The sequence below is a fragment of the Phacochoerus africanus genome, chromosome 5 (genome assembly GCF_016906955.1).
Source record: "Phacochoerus africanus isolate WHEZ1 chromosome 5, ROS_Pafr_v1, whole genome shotgun sequence".
NCBI classification, from domain to species: Eukaryota; Metazoa; Chordata; class Mammalia; order Artiodactyla; family Suidae; genus Phacochoerus; species Phacochoerus africanus.
In genome coordinates, this window is record NC_062548.1 from 38,617,782 (window position 1) to 38,635,658 (window position 17,877).

At 47.1% G+C, this 17,877-nt stretch overlaps 1 protein-coding gene across 1 annotated transcript in view; it reads right to left on the bottom strand.

Moving 5' to 3' along the window:
- Positions 1 to 12,482, bottom strand: part of HAPSTR1 (HUWE1 associated protein modifying stress responses) — a 28,354-nt gene extending 15,872 nt beyond the window's left edge. Inside the window, exons 1-2 of the mRNA XM_047780526.1 lie at positions 11,555 to 12,482; positions 10,824 to 10,904 (exon numbers count right to left, since the gene is read on the bottom strand). Coding sequence (XP_047636482.1) covers positions 10,824 to 10,904; positions 11,555 to 12,320 — 847 coding nt within the window. The 5' untranslated portion in view covers positions 12,321 to 12,482. The remainder of the gene's footprint in view (positions 1 to 10,823; positions 10,905 to 11,554) is intronic.
- Between the last annotated feature and the right edge of the window lie 5,395 nt (positions 12,483 to 17,877).

Below are 17,877 nucleotides of genomic sequence, written 5' to 3' on the forward strand. Positions count from 1 at the left end.
GCTGGGATTTTTGTTTCAGTGTGTGGTTTTTAACCACTAAGCAATACTTTGCTCTTTCAAAAAAGAGTAAATCCTCACGAATTCTACATAAAAGCATCACATGGTTCACCCTAACTAAATACTGCAAAATCACTCAGGCCACGCTCCCCCTGCATGTACCAAGTGATTCTGGACAGAGAGGTACTCCCAACGACAGGTTCACCACCAAGAACTGAGAACAGACTCAAAGTAGCAGCAAACATTTTAGAAATAAGGGGAAATTAATTCTGACTACTCAACAAAACCAAACAGCACGGTGAAAACAAAAAGCTTCATTCATTTCCCCAGTATGTTTTCATTCTGCTTCCAGTTCCCAACAGTTTTCTGTAACTCATAATCATTCCCAAAAAATCCTGTCCTAAAATCTCAGACTGGTCTCCTATTTTCCCTGTAAATACAGCCCCCCAACTTTTCAGTAAAATGATGCCTACCTTTTAGTGGTTTTATACAGCTTAAAAAAGTACTTGGGGAATTTCCATTGTGACTGAGCAGAAACAAATCTAACTAGCATCCATGAGGACATAGGTTTGATCCCTGGCCTCACTAAGTGGGTTAAGGATCTGGCATTGCTGTGAGCTGTGGTGTAGGCCAGCAGCTGCAGCTCCAATTCTACCTCTAGCCTGGGAACCTGCATATACCAGGAGTGCGCCTCCCCCCACCCCACCCCCTAAAAAAACTTGGAAACTGAGTCGCTGCAATTTATTTTTAGTTTAGCTGCTATGCCAGCAGAAAATCACAAATATATCTTTAATGACAAAGAATATGGTTCCTTTATCTCTAGACCTTTGTACAAGTACAAATTCTTATTTAACACAAAAAAATCATTCCTCTATTACTTTTCCTGGCCTCAATGTTTTTTAAAAATCAAGATGTCTGCTACATCTAAAGTAGACTCTGAAAAAGAGAGCATAATCAATGAATAAAAGGCTCTGTCCCAGAAAGACAATAATCCAGACATGGAAGCTCTCAAGCTGCATGAATTTGCTTTATTTTAAAAGACAGCAAGAGGGCAGCATAAGCAGAACTTTATAGCAAGGTCCATTCCTTAGCAAATTATTAGTCCTTATTGTTAAAAGTAAAAAAGGAAAATGGAAGTAAGTTACCCATGGGAGCACTCTTAAAAATATTAAACTCCATCACAACTTTAAGATTTTTTTTTTCTTTTTTTTAGGGCCATAACCACGGCATATGGAGGTTCCCAGGCTAGGGGTCTAAGGTGAGCTACAGCTGCTGGCCTACACCACAGCCAGAGCAACTCAGGATCCAAGCCGCATATGCAACCTACACCACCACAGCTCTTGGCAACCCAGGTCCTCAACCCACAGAGTGAGGCCAGGGATTGAACACACAACCACATGGTTCCTAGTCGGATTCGTTTCTGCTGCACCACAATGGGCACTCCACAGCTTTAAGACTATTCTAACTTTACAGATATAAAAAAAGCTACTAGTCAATGAAGTAAATCTCTCCAGTTGTCTCACTACTAGAATGGCCAAGTTACAATGTGAATGTCTTCAGATTTCTCATTTCCTCATAAAGCAAGCATGAATCCAGTTTCAAGAGGATAATATAGCACTCTCCCATCTCTTAGAGACCTCGACGAACCCAACCTTAGATAAGGGAGGGATAATCTCTAGATGACTTTGTCAAGCTGTATGTGGACCTGAAGTGATTCTGAAAGAGTTGGAAACATCTGAAGAGAAATCAAGTCATTGAGTAAAACTAAGCCCATCCCATGGGACCACGGAAAGGAGAATAAGCTAGAGTGCTATGAACCTACAGGCAACCAGGTTTCTACAAACTGCCCTACCTAACAGTGCTGTTATTACCAAGCTCAACTAGAGAAGTTTTTGTTTCCAGGCAGAATGACTCAGGAAATTTTATTTTTCGAGAACCAAATGGGGGTAGGCCCGGAACTGGAAATACAGAGGGGGAAAAAAGCTGAAAGCGTGAAACAGGTACAAGAAACAAGTCTGAAGCAAGCGTGGATAGTGAAAAGATGAAGCAGCCATGTTAATGTACACCTAGCAAACCAGACAGCAAATAAGAAAAGCTGAATTTGATATGAAACTCAAGAAGGGAAGGAGCCACAAGAGGTGATTTAAAAAAAAATTTTTTTTTTAAACTGACAATCCTGGAGTTCCCATCGTGGCGCAGTGGTTAACGAATCCGACTAGGAACCATGAGGTTGCGGGTTCGATCCCTGCCCTTGCTCAGTGGGTTAAGGATCCGGCGTTGCCGTGAGCTGTGGTGTAGGCGGCAGACGCGGCTCGGATCCCGCGTTGCTGTGGCTCTGGCGTAGGCTGGCGGCTACAGCTCCGATTAGACCCCTAGCCTGGGAACCTCCACATGCCGCAGGAGCGGCCCAAGAAATGGCAAAAAGACAAAAAAAAAAAATTTTTTAAATAAAAATAAACTGACAATCCTGAGAAGAAAGAGCTTGGCAAAGTTCTGATTTGTTCTGACTGTGGACGCAAGGAAATCCCAGAAGTCAAATCTGCAAGGGACTGATGCTTTCATCACAGGTGAACAAAAATGGAAAACTCAAATGTTTATAGTTTTAGAAGGAAGGCAATTATGTAGTAAGTTGTGAACCTCTTTTAAAATGTAACCAACTGACCATTTCACCTCAAAACTTCTGCACAAGTCTCAACATCAAAACGAATCAAGAACATACTTAAAAACAAGCATTTTGTAAATAGACTTTTACAGAGTAACAGGATCAGGAGAAAAGCCAAGTGTAACAACCTTTCAGGTCTTCTGGTGCATGCTTTTGCACTACCTGCACATAATTTGGTTTGATACCATTAATAGCCTATCCTGAAAACCAATTCCAATTAATTTACCACCCAGATTAATCCAATCTCAGTTATTTCCTTAAAATCTCATGTTGACACTCAAGTATTTACAACATAGTCCCTTCTGGAGTTCCTGCTGTGGCTCCAGCAGTAAGGAATCCAACTAGTATCCATGAGGACATGGGTTCAATCCCTGGCCCTATTCAGTGGGTTAAGGATCTGGTGCTGCCATGCGCTGTGATGGAAGTCAAAGCTGCAGCTCAGATCCCTCATGCTGACTGTAGTGTGGGCCAGCAGCTACAGCTCCAATTCTACCTCTAGCCTGGGAACTTCCATATACTGCAAGTGAGGCCCTAAAAAAATAAAATAAAATACAGTCCCTTCTGGCATTGCTGCAGCTGTGCCAAAGGTCACAGATGCAGCTCGGATTTGATCCCTGGCCTGGGAACTTCCATACTCTACAAGTGAAAAATTTTTTAATTAAAAAAGCAAATAATTTGGGCTCAGCAGGTTAAGAACCCATGCATAAGGATGCTGGTTCAATCCCTGGCCTCACTCAGTGGGTTAAGGATCCAGTGCTGCTGCAAGCTGTGGATGCAGCTTAGATCTGGCATGGCTGTGGAGTAGGACTGCAGCTGCAGCTCTGATTCAACCCCTAGCCTGGGAACTTTCATATGCTGCAGGTGTGGCTGTAAAAAGAAAAATAAATACATAAATAAAACAAAATACAGTCTTTATGTTTAAGAACTTTAAAGAGTTAACTTGGTTGAAAATAAAACCCTCCTATCATTCCTAAGTAGGAAAGACCTTATTGCTTACTGGAGAATCTTAGGAATGCCCAGACTAGACTTTTAATCACAGGTTAATTTAGTGTCCAGTAGGATCTCACACACACACACACAGCCTCTCAATCAAAGACTGCTTTGAATACACTTGAACCTTGACAAGTAGACCCTCAAATTCTTGAAGTGCAGAGCACAGAAACTACGGGAATAGTCTTGCATCCAACACTATTTTAAAGAAATATGCTACTGAAACGATTTCACAAAGCCACTGTGGAAAAGGGCCATAAACATAAAGGTTAAGCAAAGTCCAAGGGCATCAAAAGGTCAACCCAGCAACACATTCATTTCCTTATTCAAGAAACAAAATTCAAACAAGTCACAGTAGACATCTCGTTTCATATTTTTCAGGAAAAAAAACGTTTTTGTATGAGTAGCTGAAATCAAATGCAGAAGATTTTATTAGTCTCCTTTCCCCACAACTAGCAAGAGCAGCAGGCACAGAATCATACTGATTTATTTCTGAGATGAAGACCAAATGCAGAACTTTTTCACAGGAAACACAGAGACATCAAATTTCACTTTTTATAGCTTTTGATACTCACAAACCTTATGTGAGTTAGCCATAACAGATATCCAAATTTCATAAACAAGGAACTGGAACTAAAGCTCAAAGGGCCTTGCCAAATAGGCAAAATTCTACAGCATATATCTTCCTCAAGAATTAATTTCCCCTTCCCCTTAGAGAACCTACAAACCAGAAAAAAAAAATCACACTGCTAGATCAAAGCACCATTTCCAAAGACAACTAGTCACAAAACATATGACTTAGAATTAAATCTGCACTAACCAACTAGTCTGCTTCAAGGAAAAAAAGTATTTTATATGTTTTAGTTGAAGAGTCCCCTGGTGGCCTAGCTGTTAAGAACTCCGTATTAAAAAAAAAAAAAAAAAAAAAAAGAACTCCGTATTGTCACTGCTGTGGCTCAGGTTACTGCTGTGGCACAGGTTCAATCCCTGGCCTGAGAACTTCCATATGCCAAGGGCAGAGCCTAACAAATGAGAGTCATGGCCAAAATAAAACTGTTTTTCAATTGTTTTGAGGAAACAATTTCTATGTATTCCCTAATGAAGTAGTATCCAAAAAGAAACACTAATTTCTAGCGAAGTTATACATTGACTTAATCTTCACCTGGCACACACAAAGGAAGGAACCAAGGAAAAATCCCAGTGCCACAGTTGCCTGGCATCCAATCCTGTCCTCCCTTGCTGAAATTTTTGTTTGGATAGCTCTAGAGAACATCTTCTCCATATGTGCTCAAGGGGTGAAACTTTTCAGTTAAGTCTGTATAACCCCCGACTGTGGCTATGAAATTGGTTCTTAGTAACCATGCAACCCAATTCTGCCCAAGAGACAAGAGTCATTTACTGGCAGCCCCAGAGAAAGAAACTTCTGAGCTCTTCCAACCTTCCATGAGTGACCCTAAAACGTTCAGTATGAGATGCCAATATACTGAAAGTAGCCTAAGGACAAAGCTAGCACACACGAGCATGCATACACAAGGAGTAGAAAGCCATAGAGCAGGAGGCCTGAGCCACTGGATTTAGTCAATTCCACCCTCAGCCTTTAAGTCAGAGAGCAACTGATCTATGTCCACACCACAGAAGCCAGCCTGACTTGTATGTTCTGGTACTTGCAGCCAACATATCCTTATACCAAAAAAAAAAAAAAAAAAAAAATCACACGTAAGAAAAAGACTATCTTCTACAAAAATTCACAGAAACAATCTATAAACAATATTAATAATGACTGAGACTGCTGCTTCTTGGTTTAATAATAAGACTCAGGGTTTTTTTTTTTTTAGCGCTTCTCTCACAGCACATGGAAGTTCCAGACTAGGGGTCAAATGTGAGCTGCAGCTGCCAGCCTACACCACAGCTACAGCAACTCCGGATCTGAGCCATATCTGTGACCTACACCACAGCTCAAGCAATGCTGGAACCTTAACCCACTGAGCAAAGGCCAGGGATTAAACCTGCAACCTCATGGTTTCTGGTCAGATTCATTTTCGCTGCACTGCAACCAGAACTCCCAGGGTTTCTTTTTGATTTTTTATTATTTTTATTTTTCCCATTATAGTTGACTTACAGTGTCATCAATTTCTGCTGTACAGCAAAGTGACCCAGTCTCTCTCACACAGACACACACACTTATATATATATATTCTTTTTCTCACATTATCCTCCATCATGTTCCATCACAAGTGACTGGATATAGTTCCCTGTGCTATACATCAGGATCTCACTGCTTATCCACTCCAAATGCAATAATTTGCATCTATGAACCCTAAACTCCCAGTCCATCCCAATTCCTCCCCCTCCCCCCAGGCAACCACAAGACTCATGGTTTCTAATCATAATCTATACCAAAACATTTGGAACACTCAAATCACAACAGGTTTTTTTTTAAGAAGGATAAGTCACAAACCAATTCCAGAACGTCAAAATGTAAGCTGAGGAGTTCCCGTCGTGGCTCAGTGGTTAACAAATCCAAGTAGGAACCATGACATTTCGGGTTCGATCCCTGGCCTTGCTCAGTGGGTTAAGGATTCAGCGTTGCTTTGGCTGTGGTGTAGGCCGGTGGCTACAGCTATGATTCCACCCCTAGCCTGGGAACCTCCATATGCCGTGGGAGAGGCCTTAGAAAAGGCAAAAAGACCAAAAGAAAAAGTAAGCTGAAATTTCAGTAACAGCCTTCCGGTATGCTTTCTCTGACCACTTGTTTATAAACCAATCACTCGTCCACAAATTTTCAGTATGGTCCATTCACTTTCAGTTCACATACAGCCCAAGAGGGCCACGATCAAATGAGCCGACATATTACAAAGAGGCTCTGGCAGCAAGATAGCTCATCAAAGACTTTAAAGGCATCATGCTATGATTTTTCTCACCTCTCAATTCTATTTACATTTATAGCCCTTTTAGGGAAAGAGAAAGAAGTACCCACCACAAAAGTTATTCCAACACGAAAATAAGAATCCTTCATCTTAAGCACTGTCCATAGCCAGACATACCTAAAAAATAGAATCTGACCAACACAGTCCATGCTTGAAGACTCACTACATGCCATACTAAGAGTCTGTACTTAATTAACCCTACCTCAGTTGACAAAATGAAGGAACATAATGGTGAAATATTTTGCTCCATTTTCTCCAGGACCATGCAACTAAGCAGTAGTTAACTGTCTAAAATGTAGCAGAAGACTCCATAATGATGCTGCTGGCCTTCAACAAGTACTGCTAGAGTACAGTCACACTTCCGGGCAAAGGCTGGTGGAGGAGAAGATCCGAAACACCTTTAATATAAATAGTATCAAGAGAAAGCTCTGGGAGTTCTCCTCATGGCTCAGGGGTAACAAACCCGGCTAGTATCCATGATGACAAGGGTTCAGTCCCTGGCTTTGCTCAATGGGTTAAGAATACAGTGCTGCTGCTGTGAGCTGTGGTGTAGGTGAGTTGTGGTCTAAGTTGCGCTCGGATCCTACGTTGCTGTGACTGTGGTGTAGGTCAGCAGCTACAGCTCTGATCAGATCCCTAGCCTGGGAACCTCCACATGCTATGGGTGCAAGCATTTAAAAAAAAAAAAGGGAGAGAATGCTCAACATATGTGGTAGAACTCTCCAGGCAGTTAACATTTCAGACCCAGTTTTAAAATGTGAAGGTAGGAGACTGGAGCTTAACTTACAACAAAAATCAAAGAAAACATTATAAAGCTGAGAGAAATAACAATTAAATCACTGGTCCATCTGACCACAAGAGGTTCAACAGGACAGTTTTGTTCCCAAAAGACAGCCACCTATGCAACCTCTATTGAGCAAGGAGCCCCAATGATAGTAAGAATTTAGAATTCAGTAAAGGATACTTCCCTAATGAGGAGTCACAAGCGAGACTGAAACCAGTCTCCCAAGGAAATGGGAGGTGGATTTAAGAAGCAAGACAGAGACAGGCGTGACCATGCATTTGTCAGGTAACCATGAACCCAGGCTTGGTGAAAACCACCTCAGAAACTTCACTGCCTTTAGCTGCAAAAATCAAACAATGTACTAAGCCAGATACACAACCCTACTGAATATTTAATAAACCAATCACTTTCTTTACATTTATCAAATCAAAGCAAAAACAAAAAACAGCCATTTTCTTATCTTCCAAAAAAAATGATGCCAAAGGCTGACCCAACAGTTTACTATGTAGGTAGAAGTACTACCACTCCACTTTGCTGAATTCTGTCCACACTAATGATGCCCGCCTCTCTCTCCTCCAAGTCCCCCCACCCAGCCACACTAAACCAAACGAATGTTCAATTTTTCAAAGCCCCACAGGCAATCAAAAGGGGCCTTCTGCAAGACTTTAACCTCAATTCTGACTTTCCCTCATGCTCATTTTAGGTGTTATCAAGGAGCTAGTTCAAGTGCCAACCTCTCCCCAGGCTGCAAAATGAGCCATTTTTAGCTCGTCAGATAAGGGCTTAATCATACAAAACACAAGAGCATTGCCCATTTCCAGATATCCCCCCGAAATCTCCCCCCCGTAAATCCCATGTAAATATTTCATCAAAACTGTGAGCACTCCAAATTTATCACTACTTAACAGCTACATGAACTGTGACACTATCTTGCTAATTTTATTGGTTCTATTTAAGAACCCAATTACTCCTACAGCTGCACTCTTGCTCTTTATAAAGACCACGCCCTGAAAAGGAGGAAGAATCTGAAGATCCTCAGAGCTTATCCACACTTTCTGTGAATCGGTTAATAATGATGCTATACTACTACCAAACTCCACAAACCACAGCTAACCATAACCATTAGAGACGTATTTCATTTTACAGAAACACGATACAAGACAAAACTAACATTGGCCTAACAATACAGCATTTGCAGTAATGCAAGAACTTCCCATGTTTATTTAAAAACAAATTTAAGGCCTTTAATTAAAGTTTCTTAAACAAAGAAAACATTTTAAGAAGCATTTTCAAATCAAGTAATCAAATTACGGTTTATTTCCAAGTTCAGCTTCTGAGCCTATCTTTTTATACAAAAAATTAACAGAGGAGTTCCTGTCATGGCCCAGAGGTTAACGAATCCAACTAGGAACCATGAAATTGAGGGTTCAATCCCTGGCCTCGCTCAGTGGGTTAATGATCCGGCGTTGCCCTGAGCTGTGGTGTAGGTCGCAGACACGGCTCGGTTCTGGTGCGGCTGTGGCTGTGGCTGTGGTGTAGGCTGGCAGCTGTAGCTCCAATTCGACCCCTAGCCTGGAAACCTCCGCATGCTGCGGGTGCGGCCCTAAAAAGGAAAATAAACAAACAAATAAATAAATAATACCAAAGAAAGCTGCCAGCTGTAGTCCTAAAGAGATAACATTCTGGGAGCAAACAGTACCAAAAACTGAAAGCCAGAGGATATTCATACTTTTGTATGACCTAGTCAAAGAGCCTGGCACATAGAAGGAACTAAAGAAACAGGCTGCCTTCCCCTTAAACAAAAAATAACTGCAAAAAGCAAATGGCTAAAGTGTGATACCTCCACAAAACAGAACACTACTGAGAATGAAAAAGCCCTGAGCTATCACTACCTGCAAAGCCTACTCTGTAAATCAACCCCAAAAACATTAAAAGTAGAAGCCAGACACAAATAGCTACATACCATAAGATTCTATTTATTATATTATGAAAACAAAAACCCTACATACAGCAAGCAGATCCGTGGTGTTCACGGGTGAGGGTGGGAGATAAATATATTCCATTCACTAACAATGTATGTCAAACTCAAGCTATACATCTTTAAAAAGGTGATTCGCTGTATATAAGTTTATACTCCAAGAAAGTTTTTTTTAAAAAATGAGTTTCAAATATTTCAAAATTTCCTGCCTCAGTGAAACCAAAAGCCATTCCAGAGAATGTTCAAAACTCTCAAGCAGTAATAGATGTCAGAGTCAAAATCTAAGGAACTGAATTACATAAAATCAAAGTTGACCACTGGCACCCTTTAATACTGTTTCCCTTTTCTCATTAAGCCTAGCCTATCAGTTCCTCATTCCCTAACTTTCCATTCAATTCTGTTTACGTTCTCAAATTACGGTTCCCAAAACCTGCAAGTTCTACCCAGGTAGTCCAAAATAAAGGATATTTCTTCCATAAAATGCTACCTTAATTTGCTCATTCTTATGCAAGAAGAGGAATCTGAGAATCAAGTCGATCCACAGCCTGTGCTTCAATAGTTGAAACAAAGTTCGATAATTTTGAAATGCACAAAACTTTACAGCATTTATCAGCACCTTCTAAAAGTTTAAAAGGATTTAATTACACGTTTACTAAGACTAGCATTCAAATTCAAATCCTTTTTCCAGAGAAACCTTGCCAAAAATCAAACCCAAATTTCCAAATCTTCGAAATGAGAGTAATGCACAAAATCTAAGCCCATCGTTATTAAGGAAGCATGATGGGCAAGAACATTTACCCACATACCTTCACGTGGGGGCGGGGAGGGGATTAACTGCAGAAAAGCACTACCATGAAACACAAATCAACTCAAACTCCGATCACAGATCTGCTGCCAACAAAGTACAATTGGTTTTGAAGGCAAACATCCATGACTTGCTAGGAAAAAGCAGGGTGCTAATATGCGCACATATTATTCCAATTAACTACTTTTCGACGCACTTAAATGCTATGCCACCACTATTCTGGGAATTGTCTAAACTCAAAAAAACCTTTTCCAAGAGATGCTTTTCCACCAGTGTGCCTTCCACCTCTCTGTGAGACATAAATTCTTCCCAGGGTCTCCAGCTTTGAGCTTTTCAACCTCGACACTACTGCCAGGGCCGACGTGGGAGTGGGGAGGCTGTTTCAGCACCACAGGATATTCAGCAGCCTCCTCTAAATGATGACACCCACAAGTGCCCCCAGACATTGCCAAATGTCGCCGAGAGGGGACAAATGCCCCCTAGCTGAGAATCGGCTATCTAGGTATATACCACCACCAGCATTCTCTAGTTGCAAGCTATTAATGGCTGAATTCAGGAGCAGAAAACACTCCTCGACCCGGGGCCAGGTCACGGTGGCCAATGCCCTCGGAACGCCGTACTTATCCCCTGACTCAGGCTGCCCTTCCCCTTAGTCGGCAATGCAGCAAGGTTAGCGTTACCTTTGTAGAGGTTGGTGACAGCGGTGGCTGCGTTTTGGAAGGGGACCCAGAGAGAAAGTCCTGGCTGCTGACACACTCGGTCTGAAAGACGACAAAAAGAAAAAAAAAAAAAAAGAAAGAAAGAATGCACAAAGACGGGGCGAGGGGGGAGGGGGAGAGAGAGAGAAAGCAATGTTATTTGGGCGTCAATCACTCCGGAACGGCCATATTAGGTTTCGCCATTTTGTTCAAGGTTTTCGGGATCCCGCACTGGGTCGGGGGCCGGCAAGAAAGGGGTCGCGGCGGGGCGGCCAGGGGGAGACGCGGGACGCGGGGCGCAGCCGGGGCCCAGGCGCGGCGGTGGGAGGCGCCCCCTCGAAGTCCCCGCCCCGAGACCGGCTCCGGCACAATAGGCCGCCCCGGAGCCTCCCTTCGCCATTTTGTGACCGGGGGCCCCTCCCCTCCCCTCACAGGCCCCGGGCGCCCGGCGGCCCGGCCCCAGAAGCGAGGGGCCCCCCGGGCGGCCCCCAACGCTGGAGCCCCCAGCGCCCGCCCCGGGCGCCTCCCGTCGGCCCGCCTCCCGCGACGCCATCTTGCGGGGAGGGGGCGGCAGGGCCGCGACGCGACGGCCGGAGCCTCGCAGGCCGCCCAACCCCACCCCCCACCCCGGACTCTCCGCCGACCGCCCGACAGCCGGGCCCGAGGCGGCTGCGGCGGGGGCGACGGCGCAAGATGGCGGCAGCAGCCCTCACCTTTGTAGAGCTGGGCCACGGCGGTGGCCGAGTTCTGGAAGAGGTGCCACAGTTTCTGCTGCTTGTGCTCGGGCTGCGCGGCGGCCGCCGCCTCCTCCTGCAGCTCGGGGGGCAGCTGCTCGTCCTGCTCCGCCTCGGCCAGGCACTGCCGCTCCCACTTGGAAAACCAGTGCTCGGGCCCGTGCTCCTGGATCTCGGCCTCGCCCTCCTCTTTCCGCTCCTCCATCCTCCGCGGCCTCCCGCGGCCTCGCCGCCGCCGCCGCGTCCTCCTCAGGCGGGGCTCCCGCGGGAGCGTCGTCGTCGAGCGGCCCGGTGGCGGGGCCCAGCGGCCGGCGGCGGCTCCTCGCGGCGACCCAGACCTCCTGCACCCCGACGGCCTGCGAGCCCCGCCCCGCGGCCCCGCGCTGCCCGGGACGACCCCCGCCCCGAGTCTCCCTACCCCCGGGCCCCGCCGAAGGTCGCCGCGGACCGGATGATCGCCGCCGCCCCTCGCCTCGCCGGCCTGAGCCGGTCTACCACCACGCCATAGCGCCGCGGCCTCTCTAGGGCCGCCGCCGCAGACCGCCGAGACCTCCGCGAAGCCCGGCCTGCGCCACCGAGCCCACCCCGAAGACTGAGGAACGTCGTCGTCGTCGCCGCCGCCGTCGACGCCTCTGCGGCTGCTGGTCACCGCCCTCCCCCGCCCACATGCTGACTGGGGAAGCACCGCCCACTCGGCCCCGGCTCCCCTGCCCAGTTGGGGCGCGCCCACTCCGAGAGCCCCCATTGGTCCGATCCGACCGGTTCCGCGTGCCGTCCCCTGAATATAGAGCCGTGATTGGCTCGTAGGCCTGTCCGCCTGACGTAACCAGTGGGCGGGGGAAGGGAGTGAAAGTCAGGAAGGATGAAGACTGGGACAGAGGGGAGGAGCTGACTGTGGTTGCGTCGGAGCCAACCGAGGTGGGGAGGATAGAGAAATGCGCATGCGCGCTAGTTGCAGCCGCAGCTGCCAGGCGGCGTGCGGGGGTCACGTGACCTGGCCCCGCGACCGCACCCCGAGGGGGCTTTTCCGGCGCTTCCGAGGCCCCGGGGGACGCAAAGTCTCGTCCAGCTATTGGGCCGCTGGGACTGAGGGATGTAGTGGGTGACAGCCTCCTACGCCAGACTCTTGGGCTTCCAAAGAGAAGAGGGAAGTGAAGAAGGTGAATGAATTTGCGAAGCGAGTCTTCGTTTATTTCAGAGACCAATTTCCTAGATTAGCAAATTGAGCCTCGGAGTCCACAAAAAAACTTCTAAGTGGCTAGGCCGGCGGGCCGCCACCACTCACGCGGCTCGCTTCTCGTTGCGTCCAGGGGGCTCTTGCGCCCGCCCCCCACCCTGACCCGTCCCTTGACTAGACCTCTGCGGCCGCGCAGCAGACTCACAAAGCCGAAAATAAACCCCGGCAGGAGAGCTGTGCCTCGGCCAGGCTGCGTCTGTGCCTTCGTGAAGTTGGCGGCCCCCGCACCTGTCCCAAAAAGCACACTCCTGGGCCATGTGCTGCAGCCTGCGTCACGCGCCAGCCCCCGCCTCCTCCGGCCGGGAATCCTCGTGGCCGCGCCAAGTGGGAGGCCGGGTTTCCAGGGGGTAAGTTCTGCGCCGACTTCTTAATCACCTGCCGTGTGCGATCGCTGCATCACCCGGGCTGCGCGCCTGCTGTGGACCAGGCGCCGAGCTGCGCGCTGCGGTCACCAGGCTGGGGACGTCCCAGGGGCTCAAGGTCTGGAGAGGAAGAAGCCACGTAAAGGGGCGATGACCGCACAGATGCAAAACTGGCCCTTAGACTCATACGCTGACGGCGGGGGTACGAGCCACGGGGGCTTGGATAAGTCCCACGGGCTGCGAAAGCGCCCTTCTACAAAGCGGTTTGGCTGTAAAGCCATCACTTTTGGAAGAAAATCTGATCTCACTGTGGGCTACAAGTCCGGGCAGGATCTGGCCCCGCCGCCTCCTCTGCGTTCATCTGAACTCCACTCTGCTTGGCTAGGGCTGCCCAGCCACACTGGCCTTCTTTCTGCTTCGTCAGACCGCCAAGCTCTTCTCTGCTTCAAGGCCTTTGCCCTCGCAGTTTCCTCTCCCTGGAATCTCTCCTGCCTCGTCGTCATTCCTCAAGATTTTGCCCAAATGGCCTGGAAGTAGAGAATGCTTGTCAGACCAGTTGAGTTAAAGTACCTCCCTCTACACTCTCCTGTGGCCTGATTTTAGTTTTTCATAGCCCGCATTGCTCTCTGAAATGATTTACTTGTGTGCCTCCTCTCACCACAAAGTAAGTTCTTACAAGGCAAGGATCTTGGCAGTCTTGTTCTCTGTTGAATCTTAAGAGATTAGCAGAGGAGGAGTTCCCTTTGTGGCTCAGCAGGTCAAGAACCCAACTTAGTGTCCCTAAGGATTCGGCTTCTTTCCCTGCCCTCCGCCACTAGGTTAAGGATGCAACGTAGCAGCAAGCTGCTGCATAGGTTGTAGATGCAGCTGGGATCCAGTGTTTCTGTAGACCAGCCGCTGCAGCTCCAGTTGGACCCCTAGCTGTTGGAACTTCCATATGCCCCTGGTGCAGCCCTGAAAAGAAAAAAAAAAAATTACTAGGGGAATTACCTGCTGTCCTATTGGATTAAGGACCAGCTGTTGTCACTGCTGTGGTATGGGTTCCAACCCTGGCTAGGGAACTTACATTTGCCCTGGGCACAACCAAAAAAAAAATATATATATATATCAGCAGTGTTTTTATAATAAACCATAATGGAATAGAATATTAAAAATATATATAACAATCACTTTACTGTAGAGCAGATATTAACATTGTAAATCAACTATAATTCAATTTAAAAATAATAATAAAAATCAGTAGTGCTTAGAAAGAAAAGGGGATAAAGGCCATGGCAGAAAGGACATGCCAAGCAAAAGTGGGGGCTTTAGACCAACCTCAGTTCCTTAGTTCATCCGCTAGAATGGGAGGTAGCGGCAGGCAGGGCACCTTGTCCATTTGGTTAGAGGCACACAGCCTGGGTTTGTTTTGTACAGCTACTACAAAAGCAATATATTGAGGGAGTTCTCTGGTAGCACAGTGGATTAAGGAACCAGCATTGTCACTGCAGCAGCTCTGGTCATTGCTGTGGCACAGATTCGGTCCCTGGCCTGGGAACTTCCACATGCCACAGGGACAGCCAAAAAAACCTGGGATTCCTGCTGTGGCACAACGGGATCAGCAGCATCACTGGAACGCTAGAAGGCAAGTTTGATCCAGGCTGGCAGAGTAGGTGAAGGATCCAGCATTGCTGCAGCTTCAGCATAGGTTGCAAGTGCAGCTTGGATTTGATCCCTGGCCTGGGGAACTCCATGGGCTGCGGAGCAGCCAAAAGAACAAAATTAATGATTCTATAATATGGAAAAAAAATTTCAATAGGAAAGACTCTTCAGTTTTTTTTCCTGAAGAGTTTTTGAACTGGGACCTACCAAGGTCTTAAATGAAGCTCTGTCGCTCGCTCTCTGTCACTCTTTCTCACACACACACACACAAATGACTCTGGAGACCTGGCTACTAACAGATGATTTTTTTTTTCTCATTCTAAACTGCCTTTTTAAAAAACTAAGCAATATTGTTACACATCCGCACCTGGTGGGTGCTCGCAGCCAACCTTCAAAAGCTGTGCAGTGAGGCTCACGTGCAGCCACTGTGAAAAGCAGCGTGTGCCAAAGGCTGCTTCCCAGTGGCGAGTATCGGGAAGGGCTTCCTGGGGAAGGAAGCATTTTCTTTTTCCATTCCTTCCTTTGCGGGGGGTGGACTGCTATTTCTACAGTGACAACATCAGATCCTTAACCCACTGTACCACAGGAGAACTCCATTTTTTTGGTTTATTTATTTTTATTTCTTTTTTTTTTTTTTTTTAGGCCCGCACCTGCAGTATATGGAAGTTGCCGGGGTGGGGGTTGAACTGGAGCTGCAGTTGCCAGCCACGGCAATGCCGGATCCAAGCTGCATCTGCAACCTGTGCTACAACTTGCAGCAACACCATATCATTAACCCACTGAGCTGGGCCAGGGATTGAACCCACCTCTTCATGGATACTGGTCAGGTTCTTAACTAGCTGAGTCACAACAGGAACTCCTCTCTTTCTTTTTTTTTTTTTTTTAAAAACAGCATACACAACACTTGGAAGTCCCCAGGGCCAGGGATCCACCCATGCCACAGCGGCGACAACACCAAATCTTTAACCACCAGGCCACCAGGGAACACTAGGAAGGAAGCTTTTTTTTTTTTTTTTTTGTCTTTTTGCCATTTCTTGGGCTGCTCCCTTGGCATATGGAGGTTCCCAGGCTAGGGGTCGAATCGGAGCTGTAGCCGCCAGCCTACACCAGAGCCACAGCAACTCAGGATCTGAGCCGAGTCTGCGACCTACACCACAGCTCACGGCAACGCCAGATCTTTAACCCACTGAGCAAGGGCAGGGATCGAACCCGCAACCTCATGGTTCCTAGTCAGATTCGTTAACCACTGCACCACGACGGGAACTCCAAGGAAGCATTTTAATTAAGCCATGAAGCACAGGCAAGGCTCCTGGAAGGAAGAAGCCCCTCAGAGTGGAGGGACCCATAGATTCAAAGGCACAGAAATGGAAAAGACTTCAGGAGCCAGGAATGATCTAGTTTGACTTGAACCACATTTTCTTTCTGATGATGCTGAGGCAGTGCCATCCAGTTTGGCTTCCTAGATAATTGTACAGGCACATCCAAGCTGGGTGTCCTTGGGCAAATTATTTACTCTCTCTGAAGATGATAAATGGAGATGATGATAGAAAATCCTGGGACTGGGAGTTCCCATCATGGCTCAGCGGTAATGAACCCGACTAGTATCTGTGAGAACACAGGTTCAATCCCTGGCCTTGCTCAGTAGGTTAAGGATCCAACGTTGCTGTCCAGTTTGCAGCTGCAGCTCTGATTCAGCCCCTGGGAACTTCCAAATGCCACAGGTGAGGCCCTAAAAAGACAAAAAAAAGTGGAGTTCCCATCATGATGCAGCAGAAACGAGTCCAACTAGGATCCATGAGGTTGCAGGTTCGATCCCTGGCCTTGCTCAGTGGGCTAAGGATCCGGCACTCCCGTGAGCTGTGGTGTAAGTTGCAGACACGGCTTGGATCCAGTGTTGTTGTGGCTGTGGTGTAGGCCAGCAGCTACAGCTCTGATTAGATCCCTAGCCTGGGAACCTCCATGTGCCGAGGGAGTGGCCCTAAAAAAGACAAGAAAAGAAAAAGAATTATCTGGCCAGAACGTTAGTAGTGCTGAGATAGAGAAACCCTGATTCATATCTGTCATTTGTCCCCTTTTACAGATGAAGAGACTGAGGCCAGAGAGGTTAAATAACTCATATAAAACTGCTTGGCTTGTAGGCCGGAGAACCAGAATTGAAACTCAGGGCAGACCATGTCCAGAACCCCCTTCCTTTGCTGAAGCAGAGATGCCAGGAAGAGGATGCCTTAGATGTTCTCTTGGAGAGGTACGAATCCAAACATCTCACCCAGAAGCCCCCGGTCTGATCTTTCAATGAGCCATGTTGGTGAAATGAACAGGTGAGGAGCATCTGGAGTGACCGCAAGACATGGCACCTGGCTTCCCCCAGAGTAAGTGAGCTGAGAATTCCAGGCAGAAGATGTCTGTTTGCGGGGGGTGGACTGCTATACCTCAGAAGCCATACACCATTGTTCCACTGCATTTTACTCCTCGGAAGCAAGATGCTGAGTCTGGGACACATTCAAGGGGAGGGGTATTAGGCCACATCTTTTGAAGAGAAGAGTGTCATAGATTTGGGGGACATATTTTAAAACCAGCACATCAGCAGTTCCTGATGGCTCAGTGGTAGCAAATCCATCTAGTATCCATGAGGATGTGGGTTCAATCCCTGCCCTTGCTCAGTGGGTCAAGGATCCATTGTTGTTGTGAGCTGTGGTGTAGGTCCCAGATGCAACACAGATCCCATGTCACTGGCTGGGGCATAGGTCAGCAGCTGCAACTCCAATTTGACCCCTAGCCTGGGAACCTCCTATGCTATGGGTGCAGCCCTAAAAAGACCAGAAAAAAAAAAAAAAAAGCAAATCTAGGAGTTCCCATTGTGGCTCAGCGGTTATGAACCTTAGTAGTATCCGTAAGGATGTAGGTTCAGTCCCTGGCCCCCCTCAGTGGATTAAGCTGCAGGATAGGTCACAGATGTGGCTCGGATCTGACGTTGCTGTGGCTATGACTTAGGCTGGCAGCTGTGGCTCTGATTGAATCCCTAGCCTGAGGACCTCCATATGCTGCAGGTGCAGCCCTAAAAA